The sequence below is a fragment of the Euprymna scolopes genome, chromosome 29, assembly GCF_053919585.1.
Source record: "Euprymna scolopes isolate OS-2025 chromosome 29, ASM5391958v1, whole genome shotgun sequence".
Lineage (NCBI taxonomy): Eukaryota > Metazoa > Mollusca > Cephalopoda > Sepiida > Sepiolidae > Euprymna > Euprymna scolopes.
Window position 1 is genome coordinate 39,023,558 of NC_136510.1, and position 23,829 is coordinate 39,047,386.

The 23,829-nt window shown below is 35.8% G+C and overlaps 1 protein-coding gene and 1 pseudogene across 3 annotated transcripts in view; both read right to left on the minus strand.

Moving 5' to 3' along the window:
• LOC145252603 (BBSome complex member BBS2-like) overlaps window positions 1-23,829 on the minus strand; it is a 114,752-nt gene that overhangs the window by 32,972 nt on the left and 57,951 nt on the right. For all 3 annotated transcript variants that reach the window (XM_080112300.1, XM_080112301.1, XM_080112299.1), the window contains exons 4-10: window positions 22,842-22,967; window positions 20,334-20,396; window positions 16,732-16,809; window positions 11,582-11,686; window positions 11,388-11,474; window positions 8,894-8,971; window positions 7,386-7,443 (exon numbers count right to left, since the gene is read on the minus strand). In XM_080112300.1, coding sequence (XP_079968426.1) covers window positions 7,386-7,443; window positions 8,894-8,971; window positions 11,388-11,474; window positions 11,582-11,686; window positions 16,732-16,809; window positions 20,334-20,396; window positions 22,842-22,967 — 595 coding nt within the window. The remainder of the gene's footprint in view (window positions 1-7,385; window positions 7,444-8,893; window positions 8,972-11,387; window positions 11,475-11,581; window positions 11,687-16,731; window positions 16,810-20,333; window positions 20,397-22,841; window positions 22,968-23,829) is intronic.
• On the minus strand, window positions 19,661-19,778 carry LOC145253122 (5S ribosomal RNA; annotated as a pseudogene).

Consider the following 23,829-nt stretch of genomic DNA (forward strand, 5'->3'; position numbering starts at 1 on the left):
AAAATGTTAAGACTGACACATTTCAAACTTGTTGACTTTGATTCAAAGACACGTTGCACCTGCATGTTAGCAGGAGTTATGAGGCAGGTCAGTGTATTTTGAGTGCAAACCAATTAATGGGATGCTACCACCCCACAGATACACCTTAATATATAAGAACTGCAAACACTTGTACCTCCTCGACGTAACTACCCCCGACAAGCCGCTAAGTCTAAACCCTTTACAGTAGAGATCCCTAGGTGCAAGAAAGCCTTTTACTCCAATCGTTTCTTCTCCAGAACTGCAGGTCTTTGGAACTCCTTTCCAGAATTCTGCTTTCCCAACTGTACTGATATGCAGAAGTTCAAGTGTAATGTGAACAAACATCTTTCTACTCATCTCCCTTCATAAAGCCCCTACAAATTATGTCCCTGATAGTAGCCCCCTGCTTCAAAGTGGCACTGTGCCTTGTTTGGGGTGAAAATTGAATTAAAAGAGTGGCACACTTGAGTTTTTGGAGAATCGCAGTCAGACAGAGAGTTCTTTAGTCAGACTAGAATCAATCAGAACGAGAGAATTTTGATTCAAGATGAGAAAATGGAAAAAGAAGAAAGAGATCAGAATCGATTCAGTGATGCAGAGGCTTCTCAGGAAATGAGGGAAATCTCGAATAAAGACTTTCTCCAAACAATAATATCAAAGTTGTGTCTTGGGGAGCATGCAGGAGTCGTCACAAGGGGGGCACTGACCAAGGAAAGAAGAAAAAAGGTATGTATCTCAAGATCTCCTTGTATGTGACACACACACACACACACACACACACATAGACCCATGACTGTATACACACATAAGTACACACAAAGACATGACCACGGCCATGTAGTAATCATACAGACATCACACAAGAAAATATACATCCTCTCCCCCCAGGTATATATAACACTTTTTCTTCTCCTGTTCCTGCTTTTCTTTCAATTTTGATGCATACATATGCATTTTATTCTGTGACGTCACATTCATCCCACAGCTTAAATGCTCATGTAACATTAACTCGACACGTGAATTGTCAATATACGTATGTGTCCTGACTTGGTCATTCAAATGATGGAGCCAGCAACTATGTTACATAGGGCTAACCTTCATGTGAATCTGCTATAATAATTTGTATGAAAAAGATTGTTAAAAAAAATTTTTTTAAAAATGTGAACATGTACTAAGCAGTTGCACGTTTAGTATTACATGATGTGAATAGCAGACTTGCTGCAAATGAATGATATTTAATAAGGAAAAAAAAATTCCATACAAAAAGTTGAAAATACCTCTGATTGTGAGTTGGGCTACCCAATAATTTTGTTTTTTTGTTTGCTTGAAATAAAATAAGGGCTTCATTAAACAGGGATTCATACTAAGAGTAGCCTACTTAAGAAATCTAATATCCTAGATTGTCTGCAGATAAGCCCTTTTGAGTGGACAATGGCTAACCACTATCTTTAGGTGATTGAATGGGGATGGCTGAGAAAGACTGAAATCTAAGATTGCCAGTTAAATGTACATATTTTCCAACCCATGGGCAAGGTAGGACAATAAGAACAGGTCTTTCAGGTGTGAGGCAATCAGTTAGCGTTAGATATCAGAGAGTCAGTTGGATGTTATGTGCTTCTCAGAGAAAAATGAGCTCTTAGGCTCTAAACCAAAGGACTTGTGTTTTAATTTGGTCAGACAAAAATCTCATTTTGCAAGTAATTCAGCTTATGAAAACAAGTACCATCGTAACCTCAAAAGTAAAATAAACCTTGTTAATTTTTTTTTTTGATCAGATTTAGATTTTTATTTAGAGGGAGAATTCTTTTGATGCAGCACTGACCAAATTGATGACAGACATTACAGATAATTGATGTCCGGCCAAAGGAAGAGGGTGGGGCACAAAGAATTAAAAATATTTCTGGTTGAACTTTGGCTACCCAGGAGATCTTTGTTTGAAATAAAATCAGTGCATCTCATACTGAAACCAATCTACTAAAGAAAAGTAATGTTTCTCGATGGGTTTCAGATAAACCCCTTTTCAATGAACACTGACTAACCGTTATATTGAGTAGTCAGCTTCTGGGTGGTCGAATGGTGACTACTGACAAAGGTATAGGGTGAAAAGATTTCAGGGGATGAGAAAGAGATATAGTGAATTTGTGAATTCCTTTTTATCAAAATGAATTAAATGGAGCTGTTGATAGTTCTTTCTTGTTTAAGGAACTGTATATCTTCAAGTGATGATAGCCATGTTTAGAATGGCTAGTCGACAGAAGAAGGTGTGTATGTCTTATTTTATGGCTATATGAAAGCTCTCCGTCTACTCTGTGAATACTGGAGGTCTTAGAATCCTAAAAGGTCCAGTAGAAATTACTACACCATATATTCTGTGCAAATACACAGAAGACATTGCTAAGGCTGCTGCAAAGAACATGGATTACCGCTATTGTGCCAGAAAAATATTCAATACCCGACAGTATACTATATCTCTACAAAGCCAGCATTCACCCATGCATGGAATATTGTTGACAAATACGGGCATCAACCACTAGTATTTCTCTATTGAACAGGATCAAAAAAGAATCTACAATCTAATAGGTCCCACACTGTGTCAACCAAGCTCCAACTCGTTCTATCACTGATGTTACATCCCTGCGCTTGTTTTATAAGTACATTAATGCGCTCTGATGAAATCGTGGCACTGGTGAACTTCAAGGTAAATACCCCTGACTGACTTGACAAGCAACAAAGTCCCATGCCTTCACTGTAAGGTCCGCCAATGCCAGAGAGCTGGAAGTTTCTTCATTCAAACTGTTAAATTTTGGAATTCTCTCCCTTTATCCTGCTTTTCTGGTTGTAATTACATGCAGAAATACAAATATAATGTGAACAGATATTTTACAACCCAACTCCCCACTAAAAGTGTCCTTGTGAGCATGGTTCCTTATTCACAGTAGCTACTTATGTCTCTGGGACAATTTGTCTCGTTTGGAGTGAATATGAGTAAAAAAAATCTCATTAGGATTCCTCTCAGCCAGAAATAGATTATGGATAAATAATCAAGTGTTAACTATTCTACACTTCCCCAAATGGATTGTTAACTATGCTGCACTGCCAATTAACAATTTCTAGGGTTTAATTTAACACATTGTTGTCAAAACTCACTACTTTAACATCCAAATTCAAAATTGACCCCAGTCTATAAAAAAATCAGGCTTTTTATTCAAACTGGAAGCATCTCATTTGCATATGAAGTGACAAGATCGAAAGCATATAAAGAGAAGCAGCATCCATTTTTTTTCTTTTGTTTATTCTTTTTGTCTACCACTGGACACTACAGGCTGCAAAAAATCAGGTTTGTATCAACTTTTTAAGCCATTTAATTATATAAATATTAATCTTTACCACTTCTACATCATTTTCTCACAAAAAATTATTCTCTGAAACTTATCACCTTTGACCTTCTTGTTGAATATCAAGCCTTGAATGCCAGAGACGTGGTTGGTAACAAAAATATTTGGCTGTTTAATGCAGAAACACCTTGTAAAAACTTCTGCAGACACAATAGATGAAATACATCTGTTCACTACATAAACTCCCATGCATTATCCACCCTTCATGACTATGTGTTCGCCATAACTAAACAATCAAGATATGCAATTATATTTTTATACGTACATATCCTTTGTTGTTCTTTTAAGCATGGCAGCAAGATACAACATTCTAGCAATAATCTTTGGTTGTTACTCTTCTGTTGTAGTACAATCTAATCATCTTGTTTATCAAAACTTTCAGAAAAGTCTGGGTTTTTTTTTCCATACTGCTCCATACTTCAAGCTTTCTTTCCTAGAATCCTCAGCAAATAAACAGAAAACTGTTTGATACATCCAATCGCCAAATGATTTTTGAGGAAGGAAATAAAACAGCTTTACTATTAGCTGATCATGATTGTTTAGGGCATATAGGTATGCACACATAGGAAAGAACTTGAATGCTTACTGAAGAGAACTCAAATGCCTACTAGACACGATTTTTGTGCGTCTAAGGTCTTTCTGTACAGGACAACCTGTTGAGGATACTTTCCCCTACAAGTAAACCCTGACTAAATATTCAAAATCACATAGTATTTGTGGCCTAAATAAGATCTCCCCAGTATGATAACCTAAAGTGACTTTTATGAGGAATGGTGCACCTTCTCTAAGAAATGTTACCTCAAGTAACAGCACGAAGCTAGATAATCCACCAGACTTAATGAATTCTTGTCCTGGAATCCAGTAAGGCCAAGAGACCACAGGAAAAATATATTATAACTTATTTAAATGGTCAATTGAGAAGAGGAAAATTATGTTCTCAATTTCTTCATTAACTCAGATTTTGAGAGGTAAAGATGAACTTTAATAGAATATTTGCATATTTCTATATCTTATGTAGAGATCAAGGGTTAGTTCCAAGAAGGGGGCCCTTTGATTTCTGCGAGGTTCAACTGAAGCTTTGCGCAGAGGCTGTTCTTGGCCTTCGGGCCAGGAGCAGAAAAGGAAGTAATCAGTTCTGGTCAATGTGGGGGAAACCCTTCATATCAGACAATTGCTTTTTAAGTCTGTTTGGTCAATGTGGGGGAAACCCTTCATATTGGACAATTGCTTTTTAAGTCTGTTTGGTCAATGTGGGGGAAACCCTTCATACCAGACAATTGCTTTTTAAGTCTGTTTGGTCAATGCGGGGGAAACCCTTCATATCAGACAATTGCTTTTTAAGTCTGTTTGGTCAATGTGGGGGAAACCCTTCATATTGGACAATTGCTTTTTAAGTCTGTTTGGTCAATGTGGGGGAAACCCTTCATATTGGACAATTGCTTTTTAAGTCTGTTTGGTCAATGTGGGGGAAACCCTTCATATTGGATAATTGCTTTTTAAGTCTGTTTGGTCAATGTGGGGGAAACCCTTCATATTGGACAATTGCTTTTTAAGTCTGTTTGGTCAATGTGGGGGAAACCCTTCATATTGGACAATTGCTTTTTAAGTCTGTTTGGTCAATGTGGGGGAAACCCTTCATATTGGACAATTGCTTTTTAAGTCTGTTTGGTCAATGTGGGGGAAACCCTTCATATCAGACAATTGCTTTTTAAGTCTGTTTGGTCAATGTGGGGGAAACCCTTCATATTGGACAATTGCTTTTTAAGTCTGTTTAGTCAATGTGGGGGAAACCCTTCATATTGGACAATTGCTTTTTAAGTCTGTTTGGTCAATGTGGGGGAAACCCTTCATATCAGACAATTGCTTTTTAAGTCTGTTTGGTCAATGTGGGGGAAACCCTTCATATTGGACAATTGCTTTTTAAGTCTGTTTGGTCAATGTGGGGGAAACCCTTCATATTGGACAATTGCTTTTTAAGTCTGTTTGGTCAATGTGGGGGAAACCCTTCATATTGGATAATTGCTTTTTAAGTCTGTTTGGTCAATGTGGGGGAAACCCTTCATATTGGACAATTGCTTTTTAAGTCTGTTTGGTCAATGTGGGGGAAACCCTTCATATTGGACAATTGCTTTTTAAGTCTGTTTGGTCAATGTGGGGGAAACCCTTCATATTGGACAATTGCTTTTTAAGTCTGTTTGGTCAATGTGGGGGAAACCCTTCATATCAGACAATTGCTTTTTAAGTCTGTTTGGTCAATGTGGGGGAAACCCTTCATATTGGATAATTGCTTTTTAAGTCTGTTTGGTCAATGTGGGGGAAACCCTTCATATTGGACAATTGCTTTTTAAGTCTGTTTGGTCAATGTGGGGGAAACCCTTCATATTGGACAATTGCTTTTTAAGTCTGTTTGGTCAATGTGGGGGAAACCCTTCATATTGGACAATTGCTTTTTAAGTCTGTTTGGTCAATGTGGGGGAAACCCTTCATATCAGACAATTGCTTTTTAAGTCTGTTTGGTCAATGTGGGGGAAACCCTTCATATTGGACAATTGCTTTTTAAGTCTGTTTGGTCAATGTGGGGGGAAACCCTTCATATTGGACAATTGCTTTTTAAGTCTGTTTGGTCAATGTGGGGGAAACCCTTCATATCAGACAATTGCTAATTTTGGACCCTGCCAGAGTGCCCCCTTGGGGGAGCTGGTTTTTCCTCCCCACATTAAAAAGCGGCCTTGTGCCTGATTTGCTCAGTGGGGAAGCAAATAAATACAAACTGATGCAAACTGAAACAAAAAAGAAAAACAATTTTAAAAGAGTAGATTTTCATAAGGTGGACTTACTAATCCCATTCTTGTATTCTGAAAATTATTTTCCTAGGTTCATTGCCAATCATGGTGAGAGTTCAGTCTACCCTACTATTTATAGTGATTAGTTGTAGAAACTTGCGAGAAGAATGAGTATTACAAAAGAGCTTTCAACCAACAGATGAAATCATAAATTAACCCTGTCAATGCAACAGTTTATCAGATGTTATCTGAATAGCTGTCCACTGAGTTCATCCATTCCAAAGAGTGGTGTAGAAAGAATAGAAATGTTGTCTGTAAGTGCCACTTAGATTCCTTCAAGAATCTAAAGAGAAAGATCGAAATGGAAGAAATTTGAAGTCTTTTCTTTGTTTTTTGTTTTTTTTATACTATTGGATCACGACTTATTAAAACCAAGAGACACTCGAGGATAAAAATAAATAATACTGAATGATTGTTAGTCTGAAGATGAGGAACACTATACGAGTATTATAACTGGTCAATAGTATGAAGCATGTTTTTGATTAGGTGCAGCCCCTATCCCACATAATGAGGTATGTATTTATAATTTAAAAAACATAATATTTTTGAATTGCAAACTGAAATTATTTTTTACGGGATGATTCTTACGTGGATGACATTGAAACAAGCTTCCTTTGCTTTCCTTTTTGACAACGGAAATCAAAAGTAACCTGACAAGAGATCAAAAGTTCAAAAGTGAAATGCATTGGAAATCTGGATGGAAGATCAGAATCAGAAGTGGAGTAGCATGTGAGCAATTAGCAAGTTGGGAGCTGGTTAATTTTGTTCAGAAGTGAAGCGAAACGAATGTCTGAAACGTAGACTTAGTAACATCCAGTTCTCTCCTTTCTCTCCAACCGAAGTTTGTATTATAACTAAGATAAATAATAAACAATATATTGGGAACAAATAACTGTTATTAATTATTGAACTGAAGCAATACTAATGACCATACATGACCCAATGAAGAATGGACATCGAATCATGCCCAGTAGAACCAATAACTGACCACAAAGTCATCTTCATTGCATCAAACCATCTCAAGTAACAATTCATATTGAAGCTCACAGAGATGCAACAGTAAAGACACTTGAAATACTCCCTCTCCTTCTTTTTATAAAATGGGAAAAGAAGAATCGTTGATTACCTTCTCCTTCCACTGAACAACAAATGAGCTGATCGTTTTCCGGTTGCGTGTACGCTCCCTAAATAAACAAAAAGAGAAGAAAAATACATCAGACAGAATTAGTGAAATGATGTGCATATAATATGATTTCAATATCAATCGACATGTGGATTATTACAAGACTTGTGTATAATATGAGTTATACATAATACAATTTGTCTATTATATGTTTTGTGTATAATACAACTTGTTTATAATAAGACTACAACGAGAATCTCTGCTATTTTCATCAAAATTAAAAATATTTTCAAATTTTCACCATTACAGAATTTGCATTTCTTTTGACTCTTTTTAAGAAGAATCATTTAAGGATTTTGCTTTCATTTTGATTAGTGTTGGGACGATTAATAGGAATCAGAATCGGGAATTGGAAAAATGGGAACATTTAAGGGTATCAGAATCAGTATCGGAATTGGAAAAATTTGTGTATATTATCTAATGCCAAAATGATTCTTTTAATTGTTATTTTTTATTTGAATGTGTTTAAAGCAAAATCTTCCTATGCTGGTAATAATTATAAAATAATAAATATTTATTGCTTTTTAAACCTAGAAAAAAAATCTATAGATGATTCTCACAAGTGTATTTTTTCGTATAGGAAAATATCTTCACATTTAGCATGCATTTTTATGGTAATCGGGGAAAAACTCTATATTTAAATATTTAAAAATTTATAAATAATCAGAATCGGTAATTGTATCGGAATCGGTAAAAATATTGGTATCATCCTATCACTAATTTTGATACACCCTAACTATAATGAGGATCTCCATTATTTTTGTCAAAATTGGAAATATTTTCTAAATTTTCACTAACTATGGACAAATAGCTCGACTTCCTTGCGGATGCCTTGGGAAAGGCAAAGGCTAAGAGAGTAAACCATGACAAAAAAAAAACAAAACAGTATGAAGTTCCAATAGATGGATGGTGAAGCTCTGCAACACCTTTCTGGCAACTCCTGCAGCCGTGCTGACTCCGACCGTATTGGCTTACTTTTCCGTCAGATTTTGTCTGCAACACTGAGGGAGGGGATCCTGGTAACTGAGAAACTCTAGGTCTCCTTATCATCTGCCCAGGCCTACATTCGAAGAGCCAATTCCAGCTTTGAAGTGTATAGCCATAGCAAATGCTGCAGTGCACCAGACTAGATGCAGAATGGCATTGTCTTTTTAGACAAAAGTTTGCCATCACATAAGACGTGTATAATATGTGTATTATAATGAGGCATAAGTGTTAAACGATTTGTGTTTTATACAACTCAACTACTTTACTTTACATCATTGTGTTCTTAGCATGTTTTTACTATTAAAAGTAACTCTTTATTTGTTTTATGAGCAACATCTTAAATGGAGAGAGAAATAAATTTAGAGTTCTCTTCAAACATCACTTCTAATCCTCCAGCATGTTTGCGTAGGTCGAGAGTGAAAATAGCGTTGTCTTTGTGTAGAGTGGGAGAGGCTGATTATTACCTTAACAATGCCAGCAACAGAACTGTTGAAATTGTCTTTGAATATAATTTCTCCAGTGGAATCATTTCGAACATCAATCTAAAATGGAAATTAAACATTTATGTCACGTCTTCATGTCCTGGGGGTGGGGGTGGGTTGTAAAATAAATAACATGAAAGAATAACTGGAAGCAAATGAGATTTAATTAAAAAAAAAAAAAAAATTCAAATCAACTTGTTATTCAATATTCAGTTTTCCTTTCTTAGAATTTGGTAATTTGATTTTGGAACAATCCATTTTAAAAGTCGAAATTTTTACCTTATTCCTGCATTGTTCTAATAAGCTACCTAACATCATACATAGATAGATACGCACTAGATATGTCTAGTGGTGCTGCACTTCTAACACTGCATTTGTTCTGTTTGTGTTTCAGGATACATAGATCATCCTTTGATGTGTTATGAATAAAGGAAGATACCTATCTATGATTTATGCATCATTGTTGCTGCCGTCAGGAGAAGGAGTGACGTTTCGACTGGTGTTAACATCTATGACCCGTGCATCCATCAACGGTTGATTATGGTGAAGCTCATTTGTCCAATTCAAGATTGCCTTTGGGAATCCCAAGACTTATCGGAGGAGTTCGCCGCTGCACTCACCACTGCTTTGAAAATCCATGCAGACAACACACACGCAGTTGCCCATGCACCAAGCAGCTCACATACCTCTCAAGCAAAATTGACAGGGCTTTTATGTGCAGGGAAGCTCTTGCGGCCTTGGGTGCTCTTCCGGCTAATTTTCCTTCAATCCCAACCTGGCAGCCACACGCCGCCGTGGCTGGAGTAGATGACGAACCCACATGTTCATGCCCAGGAAGATATCTATCTAATACATGACAACTACAATGTGCCTCGTGATCTCTTTTTCACACCAGCTCTGCAGAGAGGGCTTTCTAAAAATTCAGAAAAAAATGTACCTGAGATGATTTCAGCTAAATTGTTGAAAGGCATCTTTTGCTGTTTGAGTGGCTGCACTTTGGAACAGGTTGTCAGAATCTGTGGTCAGCCTACGGATGATCAAGGAGTTCAAGGCTGGATACATCATGATTGCTGATCTTTGGGTGATTGCCCTTCACTTTAGCAATGGATGATGCATGCAGATGCATTTATATTGTAAAACATCAACCAGAATTTTGATGTATCTTTAGAGGAAGGTTTTTTTTTTACCCTAAAGCAGATCATGGTCTCTATGGGACCCAGCAGAGGATGTACAATGGTCGCTTTTGTCACCTTGGAAAAAGGGCAGAAATCTGTCTGTGTTTATGTTTTCTGGAGTAGCCCACTAGGTGATAATGATGTCTATTATATCCAGGGTTGAGGTTTCCTTGGACAAAACATTCAGACACTTTTTTAGATGCATATATCTTTTAACTATCCATTTACATGACTTGTTGCGTGTTGGTATTTTTTATTTTTGCTGATAAATTTGATTTGATTTGACTTATATGACATTTTATTTATTGCTGTTATTATTCTATTCACACTGAGAGAATCAGAGCTATTACTTATGTCAGAAGTAGATTTACTTCTGATCCCTTTATACGATACACAGCATAATCACGTTTGACACACTGATTCCTGTCAGATCACCAAAGTTAAGCAACAATGAGCCTGGGTGACCATTTGGGACTTCCAGATGTTGTATGTGCTCTCCGCTTATCTCGTCATTGTTTTCAGTCATCTTGGACTTCACCTTGCCATTGGACTCTAGCAGTATCAGTTCAGGAGAGGTGTGGTTAGGGATTGAGCAACCCTTGCCACACAATTACGCATGCAGCTGCCCCTACAGGAGGTATCCTTTGTCTTTTGAGATTGAACGGAGGCATCAAGATCCCTGTGTTACATACAACTAGCTCAGCCTTGCGTGTCTTTGTTTGAAAGCATGCCACCCTCTGTGCAGATTCCTGAGTTCATCAGAAAAATTCCCAAGTTAGACAAAATACACCTGAAGAAAATCAGAGGTTACATCAGCTAAAACGTTGTAAAAATAACACTCAAGATAAGAACAATAGTCAGGATAATCCAAATAATACAATGGTAGTACAAATCATTTACTTATCCATTAGTCAAAGACTTTATTCTGTAAACTAAATCAGGAAGTTCCTTACAAATGTGTTTTTTACATGCTCGTATTATTTAGAATTTAGCTGAAAAAAGACTATTGTTAGCCATGTTTTTATGGAAATTGCTCCAGACAAGACATGAATCCACTTTATGTAAGGAGCCAAAAATAAAAATATTACTTTAAGGTTACGTTCGAAAGATAAATTCTGACCAAGAAAATAGCAGTTCTTCCTTCTTTGTTAGAAACATCACTCCTAGAAAAAAAACACTAAAGGACAAAATAAAGGAAGTGAGAGTTCTACCCTCCTAAGATCTTGTTTCACCCACCCGCTTCCTCCATCAATATATAACGTCTGCACTTCTCAAATGGGAATACAAGTTCTTGGCCTTACCTTGCCATTGGACCATCCAGTAATAAGCTCAGAAACGCCATCATTATTCAAATCGAAACTGAAAATTGACACGGCATGGTTCTTTGACTAAAGACAAAAAAAAAAAAAAAAATGAGAGAAAATGAGACCAACACCAACAAAAATATCAGAGATGAAGAATTGAATAAAAAAGTGAATATATTTTGGTAACATACCTTGATTCTCCAGGATCTGCTAGTCCTTTCGTAGATGCCGATTGTTCCGTTTTGCAAAGCATAACCAAATTTGCACTCACTGATTGGGTGGAGGCAGGTTATCATCTGAAAGGGGAGACAAAAAAAAAAATCAACTTGGTTCGGGTTCTCAATAGAATTTAAAATAAGCATTTTGAATCATTTGAAGATGTTGTTAACCAAATCTTTCACAAAAGAGAGGGTATGGTAGCCTTCAAGTCTAATGTAAACAAGTTCTTGTTGAACCGTCATCTTAAATAATCAAATTCTACCCAACTTATACCATTAACGATTACTACACTACCACATTACATTCATTAATCTTTATCCTCGAGTAGCCTTCAGGTTTCGATAAGTGGTGACTTCTTTGTATAAAAAAAGTTTTAAAAAACCCAAAAATTTGTGTTGCTGTTCAGCTTCAAAATTCAAAATATAATTTCTATCAGTACTGTAACATTCTACCCTACTCAAAACTTAATTGGAGTTATTTTGATTTTATTTTATCTTATTTTTTTATGGAAATCGCCCCAGACAAGACATGAAGCCCCTGATGTAATGAGCTAAAAGAAGAAAAAAAAGAATTACTTCAAGGCCAAAAACTAGTCAATAATCTCTTGACAAAGGTTTCCTTCCCCGGGCAATTGCTCTTGACATATCGGAGGCCTTCGATAAGGTATGGCATAAGGGCCTACTTCACAAGATTTCCAGCTACGGTATCACTGGAAATGTTTTCTCAATCATTAAATCATTTCTCTCCGATAGGTTCATAAGAGTAGTGGTTGATGGGCAGAAATCAGAGGCCCACAGTATTAATGCTGGAGTCCCTCAGGGGTCCATCCTGGGCCCAACTCTCTTCCTGATCTACATCAATGATCTCCCAAAACACATACTTAAATCATTCGTTGACATCTATGCTGATGACACGACCATCTATGGCAACACATCAAAGGCTGTAAATGACAAAGTTCTCTCTAATTCTCTCTCCTCTGATCTTGAGCGTGTGGTACAGTGGGGGAAGAGGTGGCTGGTCACTTTTAATGCATCCAAAACCAAGCTTCTATCTTTACATCATCAACGCTCTGATTCCCATCTGGCATCAACTGAAATGGATGGCTCTCATCTTGGGGAGACTCCATGTTTTGACAAGCTTCTGGGTTTGACCTTTACTCCTGATCTGAAATGGAACATGTACATCAGGTCTGTTGCTAAGGACGCTGGGAAAATGGTGGGATCCTTCTACCGCTCCAGAAGATATCTCACTACTGATGCAATTCTCTATCTGTATAAAAGCCAAGTATGTCCAAGGATGGAGTAGTGTTGCCACATCTGGGCAGGAGCTGCTAAAAACAGCCTATCCTGCCTTGACAGAGTACAAAATAGACTTCATGGTTTAGTGGGGGATGCCCTTTTCTCTTCCCTGCAGCCTCTCTCCCACAGAAGAGACGTTGCGAGCCTGTCTTTGTTTTATCGCTATTTCTATGGCAAGTGCTTGTCTGAGCTCCAATCTCTCGTCCCCCCTCGCCAATCTTTCATGAGAAACACCCGTCTGGCTGAAACAACTGTCAATAATTTTTCCCACTCTTTATCTGTGCCTAAATCCAAACGTAGATTCCATAAGCAGAGCTTCTTTCTCAGAAGTGCACGACTGTGGAACTCTCTTCCATTTGCCTGTTTCCCACCTGACTACAACTTGGATGTCTTCAAATCCAACATAAACAAATTCCTGACAAACCGCCCCCTTAAGTAAGACACTCTATCAAAACCCCCAATACTAATGATTACTACAATACTATCTCATTGATTACTGTACAAGCAATAACCCTTATCCCTGAGTGGCCTCCGGGCCTTGATAAGTGGTGACCCCCCATGTAAAAAAAAAAAAAAAAAAAAAAAAAAGAAAAAAATGTTTGTGTTGTGTTCAGAGAATAGGATGTCAGGATCATCGAATATTCAAACAACAAGTAAACCAGCTCTTTGTATTTTTAAACACAATTTATTCACAGCAGCAACATTAAATGATATTCATGTGTCAGCAAAGCCGCTATCTTGTCCTCCTCTCTAGAGCTCTCTAGTCTTTTCTAAAGATCTATAAAGGGCGATAATTCTTACTTTCTTTATTAGTCATTCCCCCTTTGATCGATATAACAGTTTGACACATAGATTCTGACCCAGAAAGCAGTTATTCTTCCGCCTTCATCAGAAACATTGTTTATTATGCTTCACCATCTTTGGTTGGACCAAATTTCACACTGATATAAACATTCTCTTGAAATTTTCTGAGCCTCACACCTTCCCTGCTGACTCGCGAAAAATTGAAAGTTTGTGTTTTGTTTGTGACATCATCACTAGAAGATTGCCATACATGGTCAAACGCCTTCCTTTATCCAGTTTCCTTTCTCAATAGAGCCTCTCTGCCCTTTTCTAGATGCATTATCTTCACCACAGCTGAGGAACTCTGTCTATCTTCTTTGCATGGTAACACTCCAGAATATCAAAGGGAGGCTAACAAGTGCTATGCCTTGACCAAGGGTGACCTGGAACTGTGCAAGGCAGTGGGGGGAGGGGTCATCTGTGGCTGTTGTCAAGAGAAGCCTGGTGTATTAAGTTTCATGTACCTGCTAACGTCACAGGATATGGTATAATAGGATATAAATGTTATATTATGAGCCAATGTTATATTAAAATATTATGTTATTTCAGCTGCACTTTTTTCTAAATATGTATGGATAAATATTTTTAATAATTCAACAACTCACTCAACTTATGGAAACAACTGTTTTAATTCTGATAACTCAGTGCATAGCTTGTGGCAAGTGATCAGAGAGAGAGAAAGAGAGAGAGGATGGAAGTGGCAACTGGCGATGAAATGCGATCACACACTCATCTGCTTGACTCATCTCTCTGTTTGTTGTTGTTGTTCTGACACGTCAACCCTAAACAATCCGCTTTTTATTGTCATTCTATAAATCAAAATTCTAATCGTTTGTTTCACTTGACTTACATTATCCAGTCAGCAAATGGGTCTCAAAAACATTGCATTGCCAGGCCATAAATCAGCATAAACTACTATTACAAAGGGTGTTCATTTTCTGTTTTAATTCGCAAAGATGCTTTGTGGTTGCATTGTTCCAAATTGCAGAGGAAATCATAAAACTGCTTCAAAAGTGACCATATTTTTTTTTTCCAAAGGATATAGAATTATTTTACATCGAGACACATTAAATTAAAAAGGAAAATTTTTGCCAGGTAAAAACAGTACGGTAAAATATTTTTATATCATTGGCATAGCAACTATTTTTGCCACCCGGGATAGTTGTAAGATTTGCCCCCTACTTCCCATGCTGGCCGTTGAAAATCCGTTAACCTTCAAAATTCCAGAAAGTCCTTAAAATACTTATTTTCATGGAATTACAATAATGAAGGATCTAATTATAGACTAGTGATATTTGTCTCAGATTTTCATCTTATTACAGTACTCCTATCCATATACAGTCATCATCAAAGAAAACCAAAGATTTTTCAAAACAAAAACGTATAAATCATAATAAAAATTTTTAATTAATTTTACTGGATATGGAAACTGGATACATAAACAAAGGAAACCAAAAATCTTACAGTTTTTTTTTGTTAGCTTTTTATTATTTTAATTTTTTTCTATTTTCTATTTTTATCTCCTCAAAATGCTGTCCCTCCCCTTGCAACGCCACTGTTTTATATATTTTTACAATTGTATTTATTATATTTTTAGAAATTTCATTCAATTAAAATTTAATTAAAGCAATTTCATGACTTTAATTGATAACATTGTCAAAATAAATAAAAGAAACAATTTATATAACATTGTACATGCATCAATGAATAAAAGTTACCATGACTTAATTTAGCCATTTTAATTCACAATTCGTTTTTAATGTTTTTTAATTAAATGATTGCTTTCATTTTATTAGGACATATATAGTTCTGTCTTTAAATCGTGAATAAAAGCTTAACATTCTGGGTGAAATGACTTTATATGGTTAGTTTACTTCTGTGAGTTCCAATCCAATTCTAGTTTATTAAGTAAAAACAAATCCCCTTCCCCCAATGAACAAATTATTGAGTATACCCCCCACCTCCAATATTAACACTGTTACGAAATTAATGTATTTCAATTCATTTGTAAACAATCATTGTATTCTCTTCTATAAATCATAAATTAAACACAAAGTGGCCCCACCTCCTCAAATACACAAACCACAGCCAAGCAAACAAATCAATGTGTATTCATCATGCCCTACCTTAATTTCATTACAAAATTAAATTTCACCATAATGCATTTCAGTTAAACAAGTAATTTATCTGTAATTTGATTGGTCACTTTATCTTCTTCTCTGCGACATCTCTTTCGCAGACATGATGTTACTAGTCTTAATCTTTTCTATAAACACTATTATGATATGCGTTCTTCAGAATTGTCTGATCTATTCTCTGCTTCCTTTATTACAGCTTGTTTGATTCATTGGTCTAGTTGTCTCCATCAATTTGCTGTTTTGATACAGTTTTCTATTTCGGTAGCTTCTTTCCCAAGAACTACAGGCTTGTGGAACTCTCTTCCTGCTGACTGTTTTCCTTCTATCTTTTCAAGACTGGGCCAATAGGCATTTCCTAATGCATTTCAGTTCATTCATAAACAAGTAATTTATCTGTGATTTAACTGACACCATGCTTTCCTCTTCTCTACAACCTCTCTCTCACAGATGTGGTGTCATTAGTCTCAGTCTTTTCTATAAATTCTGTTATGAAATGTGTTCTTCAGAATTTTCTGATCTATTCCCTGTTTCCTTTGTTCTTTTATCTATAGCCTTGCTTTTTTCAAAACTGGGGCCAATAGGCATCTCCTATGCGACAGTCATCTTTCATTTTTGTTACCTCCTTACATCAAGTGGCTTCATACCTTGTCTTGGGTGATTTCCATAAAAAAAAAGTTTGTTAATTCACTTTTGTTTATGAGTCTTGGTTTTCTCCATTTTGATGGACTACACTGAAACATGGATCCAACTAGCAATTAAATTCTTGAAGAAAATAAAGACAAAGAAAGAAAAAGATTACATAGTCTCTCTCTTATCAATTAATTCACTTTATTTCCGTCTTACCTCAGTCTCCGTCATTTCGGCAATGATTTCATCTTCACGAAAAACTCGGATGTCAAAATCTTCAGAACCAACAACTAACTGCAAAAGGAAAACTTTCTTTTAGCTTGGAACGCCTCACGAATAAAGAAAATAACAGCATTAAAAAAATATGAAAGCAGCGGCACCAATATTAGAACGACCGATAAAAGTGAAACAGTATACTTGATGGCAGCTATTTCAAATTTATAACCATAAGCCGTGATAAATAAGCCATTTCTCTTTTGAATGCCAGACCCAGAATAAATTATACATGGTATACCCCACAAAAATATGCCACCTATGAAATTATTTCTGGGGGATTTTGTAGTAGCATTGCTACATCTGCATTCATCTGTTCTTTTTTGAGATGACAAGGTAAAAGAAGACTCACAGAGTTTTCAATTAAAAAGACAAACATTTTTTCTACAAATAAATTTTATTTGATAGTTTCATCAGCACAGAATAGGGTCCAAAATAGTAGGCATACAAGAATATAAATTAATTAAATTAAATCAATTAATAAATATAAGATTAAAGAGGTGACATTTGCATATTACATTAAGGAAGATCGACTTTATTACACAGCGGTGTATTAGTTATTGTTTATAGTGAGAGAATTATTTTAAGTGTTCTATTTAAGTTTATTATTTAATATTTAATAATAATTAACAAATAAATTAAATAAATTAAATAATTAATAATAATTAATAAATAAATAAATAATAATAATAATAAATAAATTAATAATAATAAATTAATTAATAATAATTAATAACCAATAAATTAATAATAAATAATAAATAAATTAATAATAATTAATAATAAATAATAATAAATTAATAATAATAAATAATAAATTAATAATAATTAATAATAATAATTAATAAATAAATTAATTAAAAAGATAAACATCTTCTCTACAAATAAATTTTATTTGATAGTTTCATCAGCACAGAATAGGGTCTAAAATAGTAGGCATACAAGAATATAAAGCAGATTTATTCGACTCGCAGATATGTAATATAGAAAAAGAATTGAGTTCTTGAGTTCCATTTCTTCCTGTGATGACATTGTGAAAGATGAGAGGATATATACAACATTTAGTCACAGCGAGGAATGGTTTATAAAAGGTTAAAAAACAGCCTTGGGCAGAAATGGAAAAAGATGTGCATGCACAAAGTGTTCTAATCACCCGTGTATCACTATGCAAGTCTGAATATGCCTGTTTTATCTTACTGAACTATGTACAAAACACCACGCAAGTGATTACATATAAGTGTATGGGCACGTCTTTTTGGTCTGTTATGCGTTTACTCAGATCGAACACACTAACCCAATTTCAATTACGCACCAGTTACCTGCCCTTGTCGTGAATTCCAGTTTGTCCAACAGGTGGCATTCTCTACTTCCTGTTTTGCTTCCTTTGTCTACTTCCGTTTCTCTCTCTTTTATTTCGAACCGTCGACGTGACAACATGTTCTTTCTTGTCTGACTGTCCATGCGAGGGACATGCTTTTAACACACGCCTTGACAGAAGCATAAACCTTTCAAGGTGAGGTATACACGATGAACATTCAACGCATCCAGACACACGCATGCACAAGAATATATACACAACGAACATTCTAACTTCATACACATGTGTACAATGAACTCATATGTATAACGGACAATTAACTTCATGTATGATATATATCTACACACACAGGTACACAGAACACACTCTTAATGTTCTCACTTTCGATAGTTAAATACAACATCTTGTATGTATATATGTAACTCAATTCTTACATTCTCTCTTTTAATGTTATCCTTTTAAATGTCTTCTTAAATGTACTAGTAAAACATGCTCTTTATTGTTGCACTGTCTCAGCTACAAACGACGACCTTCAAGTAATCAAACACACAACCTACAGATTGGTAACGCTAGTCCCTATAACTGATAATAAAACCCCTTACAAGTGCAAAAGAAAATAAATCTGAACAAACCGGGCGTGCGTGGTCCCGCTCTGGTGCTGCATATGAGATGACGCCACAAAAAAAAAACAGTGAAGAAATGATGAATGTGAGAAGTGTGAAGGGCCAACGTTGTCTTCACATTTTCGCCAAGTTTCAGAAAAATCTAATGGATGGGGCAAAAGTTATGGGGTAAAAAGTGTCATATTTTGCAATTTTGGGGCATTTGTGACCCCTTTTGAACTCCTAAGAATGTCGATTGCCACTGAAAATGGACAAACGGTGCAGTTTCATGCCTTAACACATGTATATTTTAGTTGACCCCATAAAAAAAAACTATATAGTCAGACATATCAAGCTTTTGTTGAGAAATATGAAAAAAAAGTCATGAAAAGGGGCGTTTTTAGCACTAAAAGTTCCCAGGGACGTGAACCAAAATTTTGCCAGGGTCACTCATACTGGATTTATATTAAGAACAATGGGTTCCACATTTTGGCCAAGCTTCAGAAAAATCTAATGGATGAATCAAAAGTTATGGGGCAAAACAAGTCATTTTTGGCCATTTTGGAGCATTTTTGGCCTTTTCTGAGCCCCTGGGGATGCAACGGGAATTTTTGCAAAAAATTTTTTTACTGTGCACATCTATTTAATGAAATACAATTTGTGGCAAAATCTCAGAAAAAACTAATGGACGGTTATCTGGCAATCCTTGAGACACGGACAGATGCACAGACGCCACTGAAAACATAGGTCCCTCTCCGATAAATCAAGGGACCAATTATGTAATTGCTATAGATTCATGGTCTGATACCCCCTGTATGGGTTGTTATGCTTGTAATTGTGAAGCAAGGGTTGCGCACACCCCAATCACACTATTCCTAAATCGGCACTGTTTGATTCTTTTGGCAAGGAGAAATCTGGAATGACTGAAAACAATGCTGAGATAAGTGGAGAGTACATACAGCACCTTGTATTCCCAAATGGTCACCCATTTTAGTATTAATCAGGCTCAACGTTGCTTAACTTTGGTGATCTAAAGAGAACCAGTGTTTCAACGTGATTACGCCCTATATGTAACCGTTGCACATTAATAAAATTCACAATTTTTTTTCTGCAATGCAACCATATTTGGAACAAACAAACTTCAATCTATGCCTGACTTGTCCACCAAGTTTCACTGATAAATGTCCAACAGTCTATATTTTATTCTTGTTTAATGATAAGCACACCTGGATACAACATCAACTTTGATACACTTCTCTCTTGACACCAACCTGATTTTGACTGTAATTGACCCATTCAATTTAAAAACAGTCTGGGGATTGTTTTACTATATATTATCTTTCAGATAACCCTACAGAGATAAATTTGGGATATTGAGTTCTGGTGAGTGTAAAGCCCATTTGGGATCACAGCTCTTACTGATAAGGCAATCACCAAAGTGTCCCTGCATAACACTGAATAGTGTAAAAGAAAAGTTGTTGAACATTTTTGATTGAAACTTGGTGAACAAGTCAGGGTCAGATTGAAGTTCATTTGTACCAAATATGGTTGGATTGCAGATAGAATTTCGGATTTTAATAACGATTCTATAGGCAGCACGCTTCCATAATTCTTTATTTACTCACCTCTTTCTGTCCGTCTTTGTCAAAGTCTACCAAGGCAAGGGAACAGACATTGTCACCAGTGACCTGTGTTAGAAAAAAAGAAAAGAAAAATGAGATAACATTAGAAAATAGGAATTTTCTTCTCAGCCATCAAAACTTGTAGAATGAAAAGACAAGAAGTCTCATTCTGACATTTAAAAACAACTTTATTGATCATCTTCATTAGTATGACTTGTATAGTGAAAGGGTTAGTTGTGGAAAATGTTCCTGTGTGGAGACGTAGATTAAAGATTAGACAAGGTTGTTAAAAGATATAGAGTTCATGGATGTGTGTGTCTAAAGTAGTAGTGGAACTGTGTGTCACGAATGATTAGAGACAGTACTGTAGGATGAGAAAGAGAGTTTGTGTGTGTATCGCATTGAAGTCCATGTGTGGAGATAGCTATGATGGCATGTTTGTATTCATGACTTAGTCGAACCCCAAGGCCAGGTGAGTTCTGTTAAATCCCAAGAGAGAAGTTGGGGTGGACAGGTCTGTTTCACATGAAGTTGTTGTCTGTCCAAGATCTAGGAAAAAAGAGAGAGTGTGTTGCCGGTTTAACCTTTTATGAACTCAGTCACGTGACTGAGAGCTGCCTTCTGATTGGACGTCAGGAAGGAAGTATATTCAAAATCTCCAGCCATGAGAAATCTCTCCTGTTTGTGTTAATTGCAATTTCGTTTGCTACAGACTTATTAGAAAGAGATGGAAACATTGCAGCTAGACACCATTTACACATGTTTCTGGTTGTCTTCATCTTTATTGTGACTATTTTATTAGATAATGAGTGGAAGCCCAAGGGGAAGGCATCCTAAAAGGAGGCAGGGGAGCCTAAAAGCAGAAGTTGGAAATCACATGACTTCTGCACAGAAAAATGTCTCAACCTCTCGACATTGATGAGAACAGACGCAAGATACAATGGTCTCCGTGTCAGCTGGCAGGGGCTGGGGACATTTGTTACAAGTGGCTAAATGTCAGTTGTCTAAATACGCAAATGATACCTCTCCCTCCAATTCATTCCTTTTAAATCTGTCTCTCACACACACACTCCCATACACGTGCATTTCAGTCTTTTGTTTTTGTTCTGTTTAAATAAAACTTAAAAACAAACCAGCATTCACAAGGTTTTCTATCAACAGGTGAGTTTAACAGTACAAATATTAACAATAGCCTAGGTTATAACAGAAGATGCATATATGTATAATGTTTATACACCCATAACAGCAAGTGGTATACAATATTTTCACAAGATTATGGTCATTGTATTCTCTGACATTCTTTACTACAGAATTTATTCAAGAATACTTCAACCGGCACCTATGTTCACATGATCGCATGTTTAGTAAGATGATATTTTGGGAGATTTATAAACCTATCCTTTGATATAATGATATGCAGAAACACTTTGGAGATTGTCTCATCGGTAAAGTGTGATTCTAAATGGACTTCACTTATACTGGATATCAGGTTTATAAATCCCCCTCTCCATAATATCATCTTACTAAACACATGATCAAATGGATATAGGTGTTGGTTGAGAGAATTTTACACAGACAATTCTATTTAAAGATCAAATTGAACTGTGGATGAAGCAATTAAGTAGACTCCCACTGATCAGATATCTTTTGCTAGTATATATATATATATATATATATATATATATATATATATATATATAAATGTAATGCCTGGAAGGATAGCCTCATAAAAACAAAACAGAAATTAAAGTCTCCCCTTCCATGGAAGAGAAGATATGTGGGAGGATTCGCTTCCCACTTTCCTTCCCCACAAAAAGTAATGTCTGGGAGGATGGTATCATGATAAATCAAGATATACTATGTTGACCCCTTTCCTTCCAAAAAATAAAAAGAGAGGAAGTAATGCCTTAGAAGATAGTACTGTACTGTACTGAAATGGCACTCACCCTAGACAGGTTGAACCGGCTTCTTCCAAAGGAGGAAGTTTCATGGGAGTATGAAATTCCCAGTTACATGTATATCCCCATTAGGGGAGATGATGATGTTAGGTTTTTGCAGCTCTTGCAGGAAGGTGTCAACGCCCCCTACAAACAGTCACCCATCTGGAACTGACTAGACACAGGCTCAATGTTGCTTGACTTTAGTGATCCAATAAGAACCGGTGTGTCAACATAGTTATGCAGTATATAGGAAACTGATCATCCTACAATATAGCTTTGTGCCCAGTGATAGCCAACACTAGAAATATAGATACAGCCCATGAGAAGATAAGGAAAAGAACCATGGCACATGCGTTTAGAGTAAGATGGTTAGTTGGAGGCATGGGTGTGATTGCACAAAAATATCTCATTTCACAATTAATATTAAAAAACATTGTAAATATTTGGCAGGTCAAAATTTTCGTACATTTTTTGCATAAGCTATTTTCTTGCAATGAATAAATAAATCAAATGATGTTTGGTATCATATACCTACACCAAAAATTGCAATAAATTTTTTTTAAAAACTCACAGTCCAAAACTGATCATCGCCTTTGGCGTCAAATCCTTGGATAGAACAATTCCCACCGATGATGGCCAATGGGTCTTGGAAAGCACCAAGCTTCCCAATGGTTATTGCATTCGCACCATCTGGAGTCTAAAACAAATGAAGAAAAAAGAAAAAGATAAAAAGATTTGATTGCTTGTTTGTTTGTGTTCAACAATCTTTCAGCTATTATAAGGTCATCTCAGGGTCAAACAAATATTGTTCTGCATACTTCAGACAATTTTTAAAATTTTAAAACGTTTCTGAATTTTTTGAGATAATGATTGTTGATTCATATTATTTGAATTATTCAGATTACTGTTCTCATCTTTGGTGTTATTTGCACAATGTTTTAGCTGATGTAATATCTAACCTTCTTTGGGTGTATCTTGTCAAACTCGGGAATCCTTGTGTCGAACTTAGGATCTGCACAGAATTTCGAATGAGATCCTTTACTTAATTCATAGGTAGCTCTAGTTCCATCAGGTTAGAAGTCCAAAGTAATTCGCAATTGTATTTTTAATGCTACCCACGCTGAGGATTGAAACTTCAACTGTGTAACTTAGAACTGAATTTTACCAAGTACTTTATCCATTGAGCTACATGCCGTCATGTGAATAACACTCAAGATCAGTAGTCCAAATAAACCAAATAATACAAGTTTTGACAATGTTGCTTCTTTATTAAGGTGTATAAAGAATGTTGGATTTATCTATTTGCAATATATGATTGTTTTTGTTTCATTTTTAGACTTTCGTATGTTTTTTTTACATTCAAAATATTATTGGGTCCATTCTTTAGAAGAGAGGTTTTTTTTAAAAATTGTTTGCTATGCAAATTAATTGATATTTCTTTCTTGTCATGTTATTTTGTTAATACTGGATTAAAATTTATTTGTTTATTTATTATGTAATCATTTTTTAAATATCTTTGTCCAAATTAATCGCGTTATTAAACCGTATTATTTTGAGGA